Below are 20,047 nucleotides of genomic sequence, written 5' to 3' on the forward strand. Positions count from 1 at the left end.
TGCATGCCCTGCCAGCACACCGCCTCCACCATCAATAACCACTAGTGCTCCAGGGCCATTGTTATCCCTGCATGTCCAGTCAGCACACCGCCTCCACCATCAATAACCACTAGTGCTCCAGGGCCATTGTTGGCCCTGCATGCCCAGTCAGCACACCGCCTCCATCATCAATAACCACTAGTGCTCCAGGGCCATTGTTATCCCTGCATGCCCTGCCAGCACACCGCCTCCATCATCAATAACCACTAGTGCTCCAGGGCCATTGTTGGCCCTGCATGCCCAGTCAGCACACCGCCTCCATCATCAATAACCACTAGTGCTCCAGGGCCATTGTTATCCCTGCATGCCCTGCCAGCACACCGCCTCCATCATCAATAACCACTAGTGCTCCAGGGCCATTGTTATTCCTGCATGCCCGGCCACCACACCGCCTCCGCCATATGTTATAGAGGAGGTGCTGTGCTCTGGATCAGGAGCCAGTCCAAGCCTTCTCCAGACTTTTCTTCCCATCATTCTGGTACAGGTGATCTTAGTCTCCTCTGTCCTCTTCTGCTTTTCAATAGCTTTTTAGATGTATTTTGGCAAAGTCTAATCTGGCCTATTTTTCAGACTGATTAATGGTTTGCACCTTGTGGTGACCCCTCTGTATTTGCTCTCATGAAGTCTTCTCTTTAAGGTTGACTTAGATCCTGAAACACTGACATCCTGGAGAGTGGTCTTCACTTGGGGGGGGGGATGTTGTGAAGGGGGTTTCTTCACTATAGAAAGGATTCTACGATTATCTGTCTTCTGTTGACATCAAGGCCTTTTTGAGTTCCCAGCTCAGCAGTGTGCTTTTTTTTCTTTTTTTGCAGAATGTACCAAACTGTTGATTTGATCACTCCTAATATTTGTGCTCTCTCTGATGTATTCCTTTTTTTTGTCAGCCTAATGATGGTCAGTTTCTCTTCAATGGTAAAATCTCTGACCGCATGTTGTGGGTTCACAGCAACAGCTTTCAAGTGCAAATAACACACCTGGAATCAGCTCCAGAACTTTTACCTACTTCATTGATGATGGATAACGAGGGAATCGCCCATGTAGCCCATTACAGAGCTTTTGAGATAATTGTCCAATTACCTTTGGTCTCTTGACAAAGAGGCAGGTACATATTTAAGGGTTGTAGTTCCTAAACCTTACCCCAATTAGGATGTGAATACCCTCAAATTAAAGCTGGGAGTTGGCACTTTAAGCCCAGATTGATTATATAACTGTATCTGGAATATGTTTTAGTTAACAGATAAAATGTCAAAACCTGAGTGACTGTCCAACTGTAAATTTCATAATATTTTATTAATTTTGAAAAAAAACAAAAAACTTTAAGAAGGCTTGTGCCATGTACAAAACTGAAGTGAAAGTTGAGACACTAAACCCAGAAATAAATTGACACAACCGTAGTCCACCCAATATAGTGTGACTGATGTCCCTGCATATATGGAACAGCATCCAAGGACTTTCTTGTTTAATAACTTAAAAAAAATAAATAAAAATGACTTATATGTTTGAATTACACCATTCAGTTTACCACATAATATACTGAGAAATGGTACAAAAAAAATCTAAATTGGGTAAATTGATTAAAAAAACACATGTCTTTTTGGTATGGTTATTATTTTTGGGTGTTTTTTTTGTGGAGTGAACATTAACTGGTATGACTATGGTATGACCTCCGGGCGCCATCTCTCTTAAGTTAACTGCTGGGAGATCAATGGGCCAGAGGCGGCACATGCGCACATGAGATTTTCAGCCGAGAGATCCATCTGCCTGCGCACGGACTGACTTCGGGCGCCATTCTTTGAAGCTCTCACCGGCCGCAGCAGAGAAGCCTGCAGCCCCAGCACAGCGCCCGCAGCATTACCCCTGCCTCCTGCTATCCCTCACCCCCACCGCCCCCCAGTAAGCTGCATTCAGATTATAAGGCGCACTCCTCATATTCCTTCCAAATTTTTGTAAGGAAAAGTGCGTCTTATAATTATATATATATTATATGAAAAAAAAATTAATCACCTCCTTCTCTCCTATTAAAAATACATTTAAAAAATAAACCTACCGTATTTTTCGGACCATAAGACGCACTTTTTTTTCCCCAAATGTTGGGGGAAAGTGGGGGGTGCGTCTTATAGTCTGAATGTAGGGCTGCGAGGAATGAGGGTGCTGCGGTGGAGCGGGCCATCGGCGGCACGAGCAGGCTGTGGCAGCGTCTGCCGTGACCACGTGAGCCCGCTCATTTCATATGCACGCCCATCATCCCGCCCATCATCTCTCAGCGCTGAAGCTGGCGCTGATAGGTGGGCGAGAGGATGGGCAGGGAATGCGCGCATATTAAACAGCCGGCCGTGATCACCCCTAGCAACTACAGCCTGGAGTGATCATGTGCGGCTGTATTCACTGCCCCCTGCGCATCATCATCAGCGCGGGGTGCAGTGAATCAGTATGGCATACTCACCGTTCCCCTGCAGCTTTGCGATGTCCTCCCGTCTGCCGGTTAGCTGATCTGTGTAGAGAGCGGTGAGCACAGCGATGACGTCATCGCTGTGCGCGCCGCTAGTCACTCAGGTAAGCTGACCAGCAGACGGGAGGACATCGCGATGCTGCAGGGAAGTGACCGGTGACGGCTCTGCTGCCACAGACATGGGGAGAAGCAATGCTGCATGGAGCGAGGAAAGGTGAGTATAAACGTTTTTGTGTGTGATACAGAATACATGCCATATACCAGGATGGGGTTATTTATCAGGATGGGGGTATATAGCAGGATGGGGCCATATAGCAGGATGGATGGTGGTATATAGCAGGATGGATGGCAGTATATATCAGGATGGGGGCATATAGCAGAATGGCAGTATATAGTAGGATGGCAGTATATAACAGGATTGGGAGTATATTGCAGGATGCCAGTATATAGCAGGATAAGGGCATATACCAGGATGGGGTACATATAAAAGGCAGGAGGATCATTACCAGGATGGGGTACCTTAGCAGAGAATTTGGGGACATTACCCCCATCACAGTGTCAGCAGCAGATCCTCGCCCCATAACAGTGTGTCATGACCACATTTTTTGCTTAAAATGTTATTTTCCTATTTTCCTCCTCTAAAACCAGGGTGCGTCTTATGGTCCGGTACGTCTTATAGTCCGAAATATACGGTATTTGTCAAAGTTCGGTCTACCAAAATATAACATTTAATCCATATTGGAAATGCCATAAACAGTAACAGGATTGAGATTCCATAATTGTGATTTATCAGACGCTGCACCTCCCGAAGAAAAAAAAAAAAATAGAACAACAAGTGATCAAAACATTGTAATTATGCACCCCAATGTACTATCATTAAAAATATTAGCTCTCTGTAAAAAAAAAAAAAAAAACGCATCTCCATTGCCTGAAAAATAAAAACATAATGAGGGTCTCAGGAAATGGTGTCACAATTTTTTTTTTCTTTACTTGAGTTTGTGGTCAACATTAATGAAAAAAAATCAATACAGGTTTAGCTACGCCATAATCACACTGACCGGGATAATCACAATAAGCCTACATTCACATGATCGGCCCGTTTTTTCTGGTCCGCAAAAAACAGTCCTGTTTTTTCACAGATGCATCCGTGTGGCATCTGTGTGACATCCGTTCCGTATACGGGCCATGTGTCATCCATGTGTCATCCGTTTTTTTGCGGACCGCAAAACACGTAAGCAGCTAGATAAATAGATGGATAGATAGAGGGATAAATAGAGTGATGAATGAATGAATGAATGAATGAATGGAGGGATATATAAGAGGGATAGCTAGAGGGATAGAGAGATAGATAATAGATGAGAAAGACATACATATATATTTATATATATATATATATATATATATATATATATATATATATATATATATATATATATATATATATATTGTCCCACTCCCCAGCATTTTGTAATCTTGCACCCTTTAGTGCCTTTCATGTGGCACTAAAGGGTTCCTAGCCTTGTATTTGGCCAAAAAATAAATAATTAAAAAAAAAAAAAAAAGACGTGGGGTCCCCCCTATCTTTTCTAGCCAGCTCGGATAAAGCAGACGGCTGCAGCCTGCGGACCACAGCTGGAAGCTTCACCTTGGCTGGTAATCCAGAACAGAGGGGACCCCACACTGTTATTTTAAAATAAATAATTTAAAAACAAACAACGTGGGGTCCCCCTCAGATTGGATAACCAGCCAAGGTAAAGCGGACATCTGTGGTCTGGCATTCTCAGACTAAGGAGGGAAGTCTGCGGTTTTTGGACCCTCCCCAACCTAAGAATAGCAGGCCACAGCCACCCCAGAAGTGGCGCATCCATTAGATGCGCCAATCCTGGTGCTTTTTCCCAGCTCATCCCGATGCCCTGGTGCGGTGGCAAACGGGGTAATATATGGGGTTGATACCAGATGTGTAACGTCATCTGGCATCAAGCCCTGGGGTTAGTGATGTCACGGCGTCTATCAGATACCCGACATCAGTAACCCAGTCAGTAATAAAAAAAAAAAAATATAGACAAAAACTTTTATTTAGAAAAAAAAACCTCCCCAACACATTCCCTCTTTCACCAATTTATTGAAAAGAAAAAAACAAATCCAGGTCCGGCGTAATCCAATAAGGGGGTCCTACGAAGATCCATTCTCACTGTCCCAGTCAATAAAGAACATAACGTTAACCATTGGCTGGGAGAGCAGTGCAGTGACCTGAGCTAACATCATGAGGTCAGCCCAGGTCATTGCAGGGCATGACCAGCGCTGACTTCAGCAGGTTAGCCAGGTACATTACCAGCTGTGATGGAAGCCGCTGCACTCCTGATGTCAGCTCTTGTCACTGACTTCTATGCCTGCCGCATTCTCAGATCACCTCTCACGAGCGGCTTGTGACGTCACCGCTTTTCAGTTTCAGGCCGCCGGCGAGAGGTGATGTGAGAACACGGCGGGCATAGAAGTCAGTGACAAGCGCTGACGTCAGGAGTGCAGCAGACTTCATCACCACAGGTAATGAACTTTACTAAACTACTGACGGCAACGCTCATCATCCCCGCAGCTGCTCGCACTGCAGTGCGGGCATGTGCTGACATTGCAGTGCGGGCAGATGTTGACACACTGCAGTGCGGACAGATGCTGACACACTGCAGTGCAAGCTGGTGCGGGAGCGGGACACAGACTGCAGGGGCACCCGACGGAGGTCACATTGAAGTGCTTCCTTGTGGCTTCCGGGGATTTTGCGGACCCATTGACTTGTATTGAGTCACAGTCCGTTATTACGGAACAGAATAGGACATGTTCCATAATAACGGAACAGACATACAGCATCCGTTGTGTTGTTTGTAGGATCGGATGCACATGGAAGTACCACCGTGTGCCATCCGATCCTACACAAAAGACATTGAAAAGATGGTCCTGTCCGTGGGTCCGCAAAAAAACAGGAACTGACCAGGACAGACGGCACAGTCATGTGAATGAGCCGTTACAGGCAATTATTTTTTACCATTCAGGGAACACCATAAACAAGCTAACAATTCCCCCCCCCCCCCAAAAAAAAACAATATCTTGAGGAATTGCATTTAATCGCTGCTTGTTTTTTTTTTTACACTATGGAGAGGGATGCCATTTTATTTTTCACCTCGGTTAGCAGAAACACTAGAATAGGCCCTGTCTGCTGTCTTCAATGACACTGTTCACATGTCAGTATCACTGCAAACACCTAGAAGGATGCAAGGATGTGACACGTGAGCAGATCCCGCTCACATTTACTGCCATTGGAATGTGCACTTGGTGTTCACGTCAAATGACAGCAGCTGCTCCACCTAGTGTGTAAAAGTTGAAAATATAAAAACTTTTAAAATAATTTTTCATGTCTAATACCCATTAAAAAATATACATATTTTTATAAAAACAATAACACTTAAAAATATTTAAACAGTTTAATTTTGGGGTGGAATAATACATTCCCTTTAAGGCAGCCAATAACTGTATGCACAGAAAATGTAAACAATTATGGGTTTCCCAATATTGTGATTGAAAAAAATATATATTTTTGAAAAAAAGTTGTTTTTTTTCCAAATTAGCAAAATAAAACTACAACTATAAAACAAAAAAAAACTACTTTGGCATTATTGCAGTTTTATTGACTTGCTGAATAAAGCTAACATGTCAATCATATAAATGGTGAATGTGCACTTTGAAAGCGCATGATCCAAAGTCTCCTGCGGTTACGACCATGCACAGTACGCTTTTGAACCGCAATGTCTGAAATATGTAAAGCACTGTGGAATCAATAGCGTTATATAAATGATCATTATTATCATTATTATTATATTATTATTAATAAATATACCCATGGGTTTCAGAATATGGTGACAAACCATTTTCTTTCTCATTTATTATTGCTTCTCTTAAGAAGTTAAACATTAAAAAAAAAAAAGCAAAATTTGTCAGCATAACTATTAACCTATAATAAAAAAAAAAAAAGTAAAATTCTACCGCAAAATAAATTTCAGAAGATCAAAACCTGAAAAGAATGGTGGAATTGCTTTTCTTTTTTTACATCTCCCCATTTGGAATTATTTTTGCATTTTTCAGTACACTGTATGGTCAAATGAATAGTGTCATTTCAAATGACATCTTTTTCCAACAGTAAAACGAGCCCAAATGTCTGTGCTGTCAGAAAATTAAAAATGTATACATGGCTCCTGGGAGGCAATGAGGGGAAAAAAGCGTATCTAAAAGGCTTTTTTTTGTTTTAAAGGGAACCTGTCACCAGAATTTTCGCTATTAAACTAAAAGACTCCCCTTCTGCAGCTCCGGGGCTGCATTCTAGAAAGGTTCATCTTGCTACTGGCCCCCCTTTCAGACCTAAATATCAACTTTATAAAATATTACCTTTTGCTATGGTAATGAGGTTTGCTGGCCCAGGGGGTGGGCTGTATTTCGTCTGTTATCCCCCCTCCTGCCGCTGTTTGCCGTCCCCCAGTGTTCATTTAGATAGATGAGGCCGCTGCCCTCATCTTCCGCAGTGCTCCGGGAGTCTCGCGCATGCGCAGTGGCACTATCGCGGGACTGGGCACTGTTTTCAAAAAAAGGTAAACGGGGATGATAAAAATAAGCAATGGCCAGCGCAAGCGCATAACGGTAGAGGCAGGGGTAAAACCGCGGATACGAGATTATGGACGGGTACTTGGCTGACGCTGGTGATGACATTCACAGCGCCGCCCATTATCTCGCTCCTGCGCAAAACCATCATCGGCGCTCGCATTTTGAAAACAGTGCTCAGTCCCACGATAGTGCCACTGCGCATGCGCGAGACTCCCGGAGAACTGCGTAAGATGAGGGCGGCGGCCTCAAGGACGGCAAACAGCGGCAGGAGGGGGGGATAACAGACGAAATACAGCCCGCCCCCTGGGGCCAGCAAACCTCATTACCATAGCAAATGGTAATAGTTTATTAAGTTATTTAGGTCTGAAAGGGGGGGGCCAGTAGCAAGATAAACCTCTATAGAATGCAGCCCAGGAGCTGCACAAGGGAATTCTTTTAGTTTAATAGCGAAAATTCTGGTGACAGGTTCCCTTTAAGAACCACTTTAGCTCTAACCAAGGTTTGGAAAAGGTGTGCAAATTTATATATATATATATATATATATATATATATATATATATAATGTATATAAACAGCTCCACCAGCAGGTCTCGTTCTCTCATCTCACAAAATTGCCAGTGAGAGGAGGTAAAGATCTGCAGGAAAGCACAGTGCAGAAAGTGCAGTGGACATGATTTAATAGCATCTTGCTCAGCCTCTGTAATCTGGGTCACTGCCTGTGTAGAAATCAGCAGCTGATGACAAATTCATCTTGATTGCTGCGCTCTGCATAGGTACTGGCGGCAGGGGCTGAGATGACAAAGCAGCCGATGGATGCTTTACTCGTTTAGCTTGCTGGCCACTGGACAGGCATTCGCTCCAAGAAGAATTAGTACTTCCCCTGGAGTATCTGACCGTCAAACATTTTGCGTCACCATAAATGTTGAAGCCCATGGCTGCATCCTTGTGCACCCCCCCAACACACTCACACGCTACACCACTTATCGCCTTGTAACTGGTATTCAGATCCTCTGATCCAGGCTTTATTTACCTTAATAAACAGTGCTAGGCCACCAGTTTAGGTGGATTCATGTAGCTGGAGGTCAGGATAGACACAGGGACCCAAGGTGTTAGCACAGTAGGCAGTAAGGCATTTCGAACAGTAAGGCCCGGATAACAGGCTATATAAGTCAGGAGACAAGCAGGGGAACAGGGAGATGAAAGTCTGAAGTAGCACACATATGTAGGTAGTAGCTGAATTCAGAGCAGGTTATAGATTAATGTGAATAGTCTCCAATAACAGCTTGTGATGTTTATAGCAAATGATGGGTTAACCATGGCAGATGCAAGTTATAGAAGGCAGAGAACATTGTAACGTAATGAAAACAATCTTTAACAGGTCAAGTTTACAACAAGCGATGGGTTAACCAGATACACATACAAGTAATGTGATGCTTACAGCAAGTGGTGAATTAACCAGCAGCAAATTTGACTAATGTGAACAGACTGCAAAAAGAGTTTGTGGTGCTTCCAACAATCGATGGTTTAAACTGTGGCAGATGGAAGGAATTTGAACACATTCTAATCACTGTGTGATGCTTACAGCAAATGCTGGGTTAGCCAGCAGCAAATGCTTATAGCAAATGATAGGTTAGCCAGCAGCAAATGCATGTAACATGAACAGACTAATAGTCTATGATTATTACAGCAGAAGCAAACATTACAAATCATAGAAATCTGAGAAGATGACAACAGTAGCAATCTCCAAATGGCTTCTTACCACATTATAGTCTTAATGCTCAGACACAGACATGTCTCTATGTAGACTTTAAAAAGCATTAGGAGACACCAGGGCAACTTGTAAAACATCAACGTGGAGCACAGCAAAGGATGGCAGCAATAGGGGAAGGGAGCAGAGCCATACCATGAAGACAAGACAAGTGCTATGCGTAGTAGTTATGGAATTAACATCATATGAAAAAGTCTCATCTAGTGAATGTTAAAATATAGGTGAATGGATAAATGATCCAGCTTCCGGCTTTTAGATAAAATCCAGCTTTTCATGAAAATTCCTTAAAAACAGCAATTCGTGTTAGCAGGTGATATACATATAGAAAATCACCAGAAGGTAAACACAATAACCACATCAGATGCGTTTCGAGCGCATGGCTCTTAGACTTTGGTGAAAGGAGATTTTCCATATGTATATCATCTGCAAACATGAATTTATGTTTTTAAGGAATTGTCATTAAAAGCTGGATTTTTTCTAAAATCCGGACGCTGGATCACTTATCCTTTCACCTGTGTTTCAATGCTGAGCAGCAGCGAGATCCTTTGCCTCTACACCGCCGAGAGTCGGGACGGTTTCTGGGGTGAGTTGGTTGTCTCTTTTTCCTTACTAATATTAAAATATAACTTTTAATAGGTAGATATAAAGCGAATGATAAAAAGCACATAGATAAAACCTATTAACTATCAAAAAGGTGCATCCACCCAAACAACAAATGTGGGACCACCTATAATAGCTCAAAATGCGGAAACTTCACACACATAGTAACTAACAATGGTTAGGTAAGAATTAACGTTTTTAAATAGATATATTTGTATGAGATAAAACAATAAAAAAAAGGAACAACCTTACCCTATAAAGCAATCCAGATAGCGGAAACGTCACTAGTCCGGACAGGAACACTTTGTAGACTGCAGCATTATGGGAAGGAGATAATCCTATGATGCATTTTCTTTCTTCTGTCCAGTTTCCTTCCATAGAGTGTTTGATGAGTCGGGTCATGTCCATTCTGGTGCTGACTCTACCCCCCAGTTTAGACAAGGGACTATGTGGAACTCTACGCCATCCAGTTATGTACCCTTTCAAGAGAATACACCTGGAACAATTAGGCTCTTCTGGCAATTTTCAGGCCAGATAAATGGCTTTCTTGGAGATAAGTGGCTTCTTGGCTGTGCCTCTAGACACCCTCCTAAAAGCCTATGCCTCATTGTGCATGCAGATGCACTGACACCTGCCTGCTGCCATTTCTGAGCAAGCTCTGCACTGGTGTTGAACCGATCCTGTAGTTGAATCCCTTTAAGGTCCCCTTCACACATCAGTGTTCCCAGTACATGAGGTGTCCATTTTCACCCGTACTAGAGACACATTCACACTAATACTCATTAAAATCTCTGTTGATCTTCTCACCTCCGTGTATGTGTGATCCACATGGAGACAAGTCCATTTTTACCGTCAGCAGGGATACAATTGGTCAATAGACGTCAATGGGTCTGTGAAAAACATGTACAGCACACGGATGACATCCATGTGACCACTGGCAGCCACAGACAGAAGAGGCCCCTGTGCAACAACAGTACATGGGTCCTTTGCAGTTGAGTAGCTCCATATACTGCACAATTCCACCTAGTTTATAGGTGGAAATAGGCCCCTGTGCATTTGCAGCCGATGATATGTCCATCCCTGCGTGTGAAACAGACCAGAATTAAATGCATTTAAAAAATGTATAGATAGCTATAAAGATTTTACAGCTATTAACCCAAAAAATAAAAGAAAAACAGCATGGGTCCCCCCTATTTTTGATAACCAGTGCAGGTAAAGCAGACAGCTGGAGGCTTGTATTATCAGGCTCGGAAGGTCCAAGGTTATTTGGCCCTTCCCAGCCTAAAAATACCAGCCAGCTCTCATGCAGTGAGTACCAGGGTTCCACCAGGAATAAGGGAACCACTGCCCCAAACAGGGTACACCAGGAACACAATAGAACGACGGGCCCTAGCACTAGGGAGAGGGGTCAGCTTCTGCACTCACCTGAGGCTGTTCCACGCACTCCCTAATGTCCCTATACGGGTTCTTTCATGCCATCGCCGTCACGTGCCTAGGCCCTTGCTTGCCCTGAACTTACCCTGGCTAGTGAGAAGGCTGGCAAGAGCACTAGTCTCACTCCTGCAATAATCCAACACAAGGGTAGGAAGAGAGACAGGGGAAATATACACAAAAAGAAAACAATCCAAGCAACTCCAATGCAGCAAACACTACAGCTGCAATTGTCACGAAACTTCAGCTTCTTCCAGAGACCGGCTCCTTCCAAAGTGGACAGCTTAGATATGAGAATCTATCACAGACATCAAGACCCGTGAGTATTTATAGCAAAGGGGAGTGATCACAAAAGAGCTGCAAGAAAGGATAACCAGAAAGGAAAGAGTCCTTAACCCCTACAGTACCAAAGGAAAGCAAATACAATTAAACATAACATGCAGACCTGCTCACAATAAGGTGCTGGGGGACGTTCTGGTGCCAGACTCGTCAGAAATCCTCCAAGTGCGGGGCACACCCATGACACCCACAGCCTCTCCAGAAGTGGTGCATCCATTAGATGCTCCGACACCGGCGCTTTACCCGGGGCTCCCTGATTGCCATGGTGAGGTGGCAATCTGAGTAATGGATTTTGGGGTTGATGTCAGCTGTGTAATGTCAGCTGCCATCAGGCCCAGGGGCTAAAAATTGAGAGGCTTCTATCAGAAATAGACCTGTCTCTGTGTGGATCACATGGAGAAAGTCCATGTGGAAACACTGATGTGTGGAGGGGCCAAACAGTGACATCAGCTGCCTTGTCCTTGTTTACACTTTCCCCTGAGCTAATGAGACCATCACTGAGCTGATGTAACAGGTCCACTGGTGGCAGGGCTGAAATTCAGTGGCAATGGGGCTTTTCATGGCAAGGAATGACTTTGCTTAGTACGTACGGTATTTCAGGGTGGCCGATATTTTGGGATGGCCGGTATTTTGGGGCAGACAGTGTTTCAGGGTGGACATTGTTTCGGGGCGGGGTTGTCAGTATTTCGGGATAGACAGTTTTTCAGAGTGGACGGTATTTTGGGGTGGACTGAATTTCGAGGTGGAGGGCATTTCGGAGTGGACAGTATTTCGGTGTGCACAGTATTTTGGGGTGGCTGGTATTTTGGATGGCCGGTGTTTCAGGGTGGACTGTATTTCAGAGTGGACTGTATTTCGGGGTGGACGGTATTTCGGAGTGGACAGTATTACAAGGTGTACAGTACGGACGGTATTTCAAGTTGGCTGATATTTTGGGGTGGCCGGTGTTTCGGGTTGGATTATATTTCAGGGTGTACAGTACAGATGGTATTTTGGGGTGGATGATATTTCACGGTGTATACTACAGATATTTCGGGCTGGACAGTTTTGTTTCGGGGCGGACAGTGTTTCGTTGCAGGATGGGAAGTAATCCCGGTTGGACGATATTCTGAGGGCAGACAGTGTTCTGGCGGCGGACGGTATGCTGGGGGCGAACGGTATTCTAGGGCTAGATGGTATTCTGGGGGCGGACGGTATCCTCGGGGGGGGGGGGGGGTATTTCCAGTTAGGCGGTATTCCGGGTCCAGACGATATTCTGGGGGGACGGCATTTTTGGGGGGTGGTCAGTATTCCGGGGGGGACAGTATTCTGGGGGGGGGGGGGAGGGCGGTATTTCTAGGTAGGCGGTATTCCGGGTCAGACGATATTCTGGGGGGGACGGCATTTTTGGGGGGTAGTCAGTATTCCAGGGGGGGCAGTATTCGGGGGGGAGGGACGGTATTTCCGGTTAGGTAGTATTCCGGGTCCAGACGATATTCGAGGGGGAAGGGGGGACGGAATTTTTGGGGGGTGGTCAGTATTCCGGGGGGGGACGGTATTCCGGGGGCAGACGGTATTCCGGGTGGTCAGTATTCCTGGTTAGACGGTAGTCTGGGTGGGGGCGGTATTCCGGGGTGGTCAGTATTCCGCGGTGGTCGGTATTCTAGGTGGGGGGGTTGGGGTCAGTATTCCCGGTTAGACGGTATTCCGCGGTGGTCGGTATTCTAGGTGGGGGTGTTGGGGTCAGTACTCCCGGTTAGCCGGTATTTTCCCGGGGTGGTCGGTATTCTAAGTGGGGGGGGGTTGGGGTCAGTACTCCCGGTTAGCCGGTATTCCTGGGTGGTCGGTATTCTAAGTGGGGGGGGTTGGGGTCAGTACTCCCGGTTAGCCGGTATTCCGGGGTGGTCGGTATTCTAAGTGGGGGGTGTTGGGGTCAGTACTCCCGGTTAGCCGGTATTCCGGGGTGGTCGGTATTCTAAGTGGGGGGTGTTGGGGTCAGTACTCCCGGTTAGCCGGTATTCCGGGGTGGTCGGTATTCTAAGTGGGGGGGGTTGGGGTCAGTACTCCCGGTTAGCCGGTATTCCGGGGTGGTCGGTATTCTAAGTGGGGGGTGTTGGGGTCAGTACTCCCGGTTAGACGGTATTCCGGGGTGGTCGGTATTCTAGGTGGGGGGTTGGGGTCAGTACTCCCGGTTAGCCGGTATTCCGGGGTGGTCGGTATTCTAGGTGGGGGGGTGGTCAGTATTCCCGGTTAGCCGGTATTCCGGGGTGGTCGGTATTCTAGGTGGGGGGGTTGGGGTCAGTACTCCCGGTTAGCCGGTATTCCGGGTGTGGTCGGTATTCTAGGTGGGGGGGGGTTGGGGTCAGTACTCCCGGTTAGCCGGTATTCCGCGGTGGTCGGTATTCTAGGTGGGGGGGTTGGGGTCAGTACTCCCGGTTAGCCGGTATTCCGGGTGTGGTCGGTATTCTAGGTGGGGGGGTTGGGGTCAGTATTCCCAGTTAGCCGGTATTCCGGGGTGGTCGGTATTCTAGGTGGGGGGGGGTTGGGGTCAGTACTCCCGGTTAGCCGGTATTCCGGGGTGGTCGGTATTCTAGGTGGGGGGTTGGGGTCAGTACTCCCGGTTAGCCGGTATTCCGGGGTGGTCGGTATTCTAAGTGGGGGGGGTTGGGGTCAGTACTCCCGGTTAGCCGGTATTCCGGGTGTGGTCGGTATTCTAGGTGGGGGGTTGGGGTCAGTACTCCGGTTAGCCGGTATTCCGGGGTGGTCGGTATTCTAGGTGGGGGGGTTGGAGGTCAGTACTCCCGGTTAGCCGGTATTCCGGGGTGGTCGGTATTCTAGGTGGGGGGGGTTGGGGTCAGTACTCCCGGTTAGCCGGTATTCCGGGGTGGTCGGTATTCTAGGTGGGGGGGTGGGGGTCAGTACTCCCGGTTAGCCGGTATTCCGCGGTGGTCGGTATTCTAAGTGGGGGGGGGGTGGTCAGTATTCCCGGTTAGCCGGTATTCCGCGGTGGTCGGTATTCTAGGTGGGGGGGTGGTCAGTACTCCGGTTAGCCGGTATTCCGGGGTGGTCGGTATTCTAGGTGGAGGGGTTGGGGTCAGTACTCCCGGTTAGCCGGTATTCCGGGGTGGTCGTATTCTAGGTGGGGGGTTGGGGTCAGTACTCCGGTTAGCCGGTATTCCACGGTGGTCGGTATTCTAGGTGGGGGGGGTTGGGGTCAGTACTCCCGGTTAGCCGGTATTCCGCGGTGGTCGGTATTCTAGGTGGGGGGGGTTGGGGTCAGTACTCCCGGTTAGCCGGTATTCCGGGGTGGTCGGTATTCTAGGTGGGGGGGTTGGGGTCAGTACTACCCGGTTAGCCGGTATTCCGGGGTGGTCGGTATTCTAGGTGGGGGGTTGGGGTCAGTACTCCCGGTTAGCCGGTATTCCGGGGTGGTCGGTATTCTAGGTGGGGGGGTTGGGGTCAGTACTCCCGGTTAGCCGTATTCCGGGGTGGTCGGTATTCTAGGTGGGGGGTTGGGGTCAGTACTCCCGGTTAGCCGGTATTCCGGGGTGGTCGGTATTCTAGGTGGGGGGGGTTGGGGTCTATATTCCCGGTTAGACGGTATTCCGGGGTGGTCGGTATTCTAGGTGGGGGGGGTTGGGGTCAGTATTCCCGGTTAGCCGGTATTCCGCGGTGGTCGGTATTCTAGGTGGGGGGGGTTGGGGTCAGTACTCCCGGTTAGCCGGTATTCCGGGGTGGTCGGTATTCTAGGTGGGGGGGTTGGGGGTCAGTACTCCCGGTTAGCCGGTATTCCGGGGTGGTCGGTATTCTAGGTGGGGGGGTTGGGGTCAGTACTCCCGGTTAGCCGGTATTCCGGGGTGGTCGGTATTCTAGGTGGGGGGGTTGGGGTCAGTACTCCCGGTTAGCCGGTATTCCGGGGTGGTCGGTATTCTAGGTGGGGGGGTTGGGGTCAGTACTCCCGGTTAGCCCGTATTCCAGTGTGGTCGGTATTCTAGGTGGGGGGGTGGTCAGTATTCCCGGTTAGCCGGTATTCCGGGAGTGGTCGGTATTCTAGGTGGGGGGGGTTGGGGTCAGTATTCCCGGTTAGCCGGTATTCCGGGGTGGTCGGTATTCTAGGTGGGGGGGTTGGGGTCAGTATTCCCGGTTAGCCGGTATTCCGGGGTGGTTCCTGTCAGCGCAGTTTCTCTCAGGGCCGTTTCCCGCCAGTATCTCGCGCACTCAGTTCCCGCCCTTCAGATTCCTAACACCACGCCCCACTGATTTGCATGAGTCGCGCGCCCGCTCTGAAGACACGCCCGTTAGATTTGAATGCGCGCCCCCGCGGCGGTCGCCAGGCTGGGGATCTCCTCGGTGACGTCACGGTGACGCTGCTCCCCCCGGTTTCCATGCTGCACAGGTGACGGCGGCCGCCATATTGGCGGAGCCTGTGGCTGCGGGGACCGGGTACAGGCGGCTCCGGAGGGAGGTATTCTCACCTCTCCGCTCCCCCGTTAGGAGCTGGCGGGGGGGTGCGTGGACCGAGCCGCCGGGAGGGGGATGCCGCAGCGGCTCAGTCATCTGGAGGATCCGGGGATGAACATGGAGGTGTACGGGACCGGCGGGAGCGAGGTGTGTCTGCTGCCCGGGCGCCGCCTGCTGTGCCCCCCGTACCCTGCCCCCTTGTGCCACCCCCCTTCCCCCTGTGTCTCCCCCTCTTACCCGTGTCCTGTGTGGCCCCCGTACCCTGTGTGGCCCCCCGTACCCTGTGTGGCCCCCGTACCCTGTGTGGCCCCCGTACCCTGTGTGGCCCCCCGTACCCTGCCTAGTGTGCCCCCCCCTGTCCTCATACGCTGTCCCCAAACGCTGCCCAGTGTGCTCCCCCCAAACCCTGCCCACATACCCTGCCTAGTGTTATCTCCCCGTACCCTGCCCCTTGTGCCACCCCCTTCCCCCTGTGTCCCCCCTCTTACCGTGCCCTGTGTGTCCCCCGGTACCCTTACCCCATACCCTGCCTAGTATGCCCCCCCATAAGCCTGCCTAGTATGCCCTCCCCTGTACCCTGTCCCCATACCCTGCCTGTGTGCCCCCCCACATACCCCTGCCCTCATACCCTGCACTGTGTCCCCCCATACATTGCGCCCCCCCCATACCCTGCCCTCATACTGTGCCTCGTGTCCCTCCTCCTATACCATGCCCTCTTGCTGTGCCTCGTGTGCCCCCCCATACCCCTGTTCTCATATTGTGCCTCTTGTGCACTCCCCATACCCTGCCCCTCATGCTGTGCCTCGTGTGCCCCCCATACCCTGCCCTCATGCTGTGCCTCGTGTGCCCCCCCCATACCCTGCCGCTCATGCTGTGCCTCGTGTGCCCCCCATACCCTGCCCTCATGCTGTGCCTCGTGTGCCCCCCATACCCTGCCCTCATGCTGTGCCTCGTGTGCCCCCCATACCCTGCCCTCATGCTGTGCCTCGTGTGCCCCCCATACCCTGCTCCTCATGCTGTGCCTCGTGTGCCCCCCATACCCTGCCCTCATGCTGTGCCTCGTGTGCCCCCCCATACCCTGCCCTCAATGCTGTGCCTCGTGTGCCCCCCATACCCTGCCCTCATGCTGTGCCTCGTGTGCCCCCCATACCCTGCCCTCATGCTGTGCCTCGTGTGCCCCCCATACCCTGCCTCATGCTGTGCCTCGGTGTGCCCCCCATACCCTGCCCTCATACTGTGACTCATGTGCCCCCATTCCCTGCCCACATACTGTGCTTCGTGTCCATCCACCCATACCCTGCCCTCATACTGTTCCTCTTGTGCCCCCATACCCTGCCCTCATGCTGAGCCTTTGTGTGCCCTCCCCCATACCCTGCCCTCATGCTGAGCCTCGTGTGCCCCCCCATACCCTGCCCTCATGCTGTGCCTCGTGTGCCCCCCATACCCTGCCCTCATGCTGTGCCTCGTGTGCCCCCCATACCCTGCCCTCATGCTGTGCCTCGGGTGCACCCCCCATACACTGCTCTCATGCTGTGCCTCGTGTGCCCCCCATACCCTGCCCTCATGCTGTGCCTCGGGGTGCACCCCATACACTGCTCTCATGCTGTGCCTCGTGTGCCCCCCCATACCCTGCCCTCAAGCTGTGCCTCGTGTGCCCCCCATACCCTGCCCTCATGCTGTGCCTCGTGTGCCCCCTCCATACCCTGCCTCATGCTGTGCCTCGTGTGCCCCCTCCATACCCTGCCCTCATACTGTGCCTCGTGTGCCCCCCATACCCTGCCCTCATGCTGTGCCTCGTGTGCCCCCTCCATACCCTGCCTCATGCTGTGCCTCGTGTGCCCCCTCCATACCCTGCCCTCATGCTGTGCCTCGTGTGCCCCCCTCCATACCCTGCCCTCATGCTGTGCCTCGTGTGCCCCCTCCATACCCTGCCCTCATGCTGTGCCTCGTGGTGCCCCCCATACCCTGCTCTCATGCTGTGCCTCGTGTGCCCCCCATACCCTGCCCTCATGCTGTGCCTCGTGTGCCCCCCATACCCTGCCCTCATGCTGTGCCTCGTGTGCCCCCATACCCTGCCCTCATGCTGTGCCTCGTGTGCCCCCCCATACCCTGCCCTCATGCTGTGCCTCGTGTGCCCCCCATACCCTGCCCTCATGCTGCCTCGTGTGCCCCCATACCCTGCCCTCATGCTGTGCCTCGTGTGCCCCCCATACCCTGCCCTCATGCTGTGCCTCGTGTGCCCCCCATACCCTGCCCTCATGCTGTGCCTCGTGTGCCCCCCCATACCCTGCCCTCATGCTGTGCCTCGTGTGCCCCCATACCCTGCCCTCATGCTGTGCCTCGTGTGCCCCCCATACCCTGCCCTCATACTGTGACTCATGTGCCCCCATTCCCTGCCCACATACTGTGCTTCGTGTCCATCCACCCATACCCTGCCCTCATACTGTTCCTCTTGTGCCCCCATACCCTGCCCTCATGCTGAGCCTCGTGTGCCCCCCCCCATACCCTGCCCTCATGCTGAGCCTCGTGTGCCCCCCCCCATACCCTGCCCTCATGCTGTGCCTCGTGTGCCCCCCATACCCTGCCCTCATGCTGTGCTCGGGTGCACCCCATACACTGCTCTCATGCTGTGCCTCGTGTGCCCCCCCCATACCCTGCCCTCGTGCCTCGTGTGCCCCCCATACCCTGCCCTCAAGCTGTGCCTCGTGTGCCCCCTCCATACCCTGCCCTCATGCTGTGCCTCGTGTGCCCCCTCCATACCCTGCCCTCATGCTGTGCCTCGTGTGCCCCCCTCCATACCCCTGCCCTCATGCTGTGCCTCGTGTGCCCCCCCCATACCCTGCCCTCATACTGTGCCTCGTGTGCCCCCTCCATACCCCTGTCCCCATGCTGTGCCTCGTGTGCCCCCCCATACCCTGCCCTCATACTGTGCCTCGTGTGCCCCCTCCATACCCTGTCCCCATGCTGTGCCTCGTGTGCCCCCCCCATACCCTGCCCTCATGCTGTGCCTCGTGTGTGCCCATTCCCTGCTGTACCCTGCCCTGTGTTCCCCCCCATACCCTGCCCTCATGCTGTGCCTCGTGTGCCCCCTCTATACCCTGCCCTCATACTGTGCCTCGTGTGCCCCCCATACCCTGCCCTCATGCTGTGCCTCGTGTGCCCCCTCTATACCCTGCCCTCATACTGTGCCTCGTGTGCCCCCCATACCCTGCCCTCATACTGTGCCTCGTGTGCCCCCCATACCCTGCCCTCATACTGTGCCTCGTGTGCCCCCTCCATACCCTGCTCTTATACTGTGCCTCGTGTGTGCCCATTCCCTGCTGTACCCTGCCCTGTGTTCCCCCCATACCTTACCCCTTATGTCCGCCATATCGTGTGTCCCCCCCTATTCATGGGGTCCCCTGCCCCGTTGGTTCCCCCCCATCACGGATGTAAATATTTTGAATACACAATTCTTAATGATTTTTTCTTACTGGTTTCCATTTCTGCTTTCAACTCCAGGATAAAGTTTTTATGTTTTTTGTTTTGATTGATGTGTGTCCTATAGTGATTTCTACCATAACTAGCGAGGTCGTCACCGTACACTGCGGCGTCGCACTACGGGAAGACGGTAACCGGTCCGGGTACGTGAGAGAAGTCTAAGGCTATGTGCGCACGCTGCGTTTTTTCATGCGTTTATGCAGCGTAAACACATGCGTTCTGCGTCCCCAGCAAAGTCTATGAGAATTTAGCAAATTCCATGCTCACGTTGCAGCGTTTTGGATGCCAAATTTTTCACAAAATCGATGCATTCAAAAAAGCAACATGTCACTTCTTTTGTGCGTTTTGGATGCTTTTTCCGCTCTGTCCATGGCAGAGCACGCATCCAGAGCGCATGAATTCTGCATTCAAAATACATCCAAAACACAGTGATTTGGCTGCATTTTGAAACGCACACGCAGTGACAAAACACTGCAGAATATTTGTCCCGACAGAGCGCAACGTGCGCACATGGCTTAAGGCTGTGTGCACACTGCGCAGCAGACATCGCTGCAGGAAAACCGCTGAAAGAATTGACAAGCGGCAGATATGTAACTGCTTAAAATCTGTAAGGAAAAAATAAGTAGCGTCAGCAGGAGACTTCAGAAAGCCCCTCCACGTTGCTGGTACTGTAAAATGCTGTCCGTTTTTTGTTGCACGCTCTTGGGACGCGTTCGCAGCAATATCACTATTCTTCAAATTGCTTCTTGAAATGACAAGTGGTGCAGCAGCCGATGGCTTTTCTTTACTACTTTTGGTATCATTGCTCCGCTCATGCTGCTGGTGACCGGACGCCGCTCCTTTCTGCCTCCGAG

General features: G+C 50.5%; 1 protein-coding gene across 2 annotated transcripts in view; it reads left to right on the forward strand.

The window, feature by feature from the left end:
* Window positions 1-15,583: 15,583 nt before the first annotated feature.
* Window positions 15,584-20,047, forward strand: part of RPS6KA6 (ribosomal protein S6 kinase A6) — a 71,482-nt gene continuing 67,018 nt past the window's right edge. Inside the window, exon 1 of one of the 2 annotated variants that reach the window (XM_075323082.1) lies at window positions 15,584-15,860. In XM_075323082.1, the coding sequence (XP_075179197.1) occupies window positions 15,789-15,860 (72 nt within the window). In that variant the 5' untranslated portion in view covers window positions 15,584-15,788. The remainder of the gene's footprint in view (window positions 15,861-20,047) is intronic. The other variant, XM_075323081.1, reaches the window with a different exon arrangement.

The sequence above is a fragment of the Anomaloglossus baeobatrachus genome, chromosome 9, assembly GCF_048569485.1.
Source record: "Anomaloglossus baeobatrachus isolate aAnoBae1 chromosome 9, aAnoBae1.hap1, whole genome shotgun sequence".
In the NCBI taxonomy this organism is placed as follows: domain Eukaryota; kingdom Metazoa; phylum Chordata; class Amphibia; order Anura; family Aromobatidae; genus Anomaloglossus; species Anomaloglossus baeobatrachus.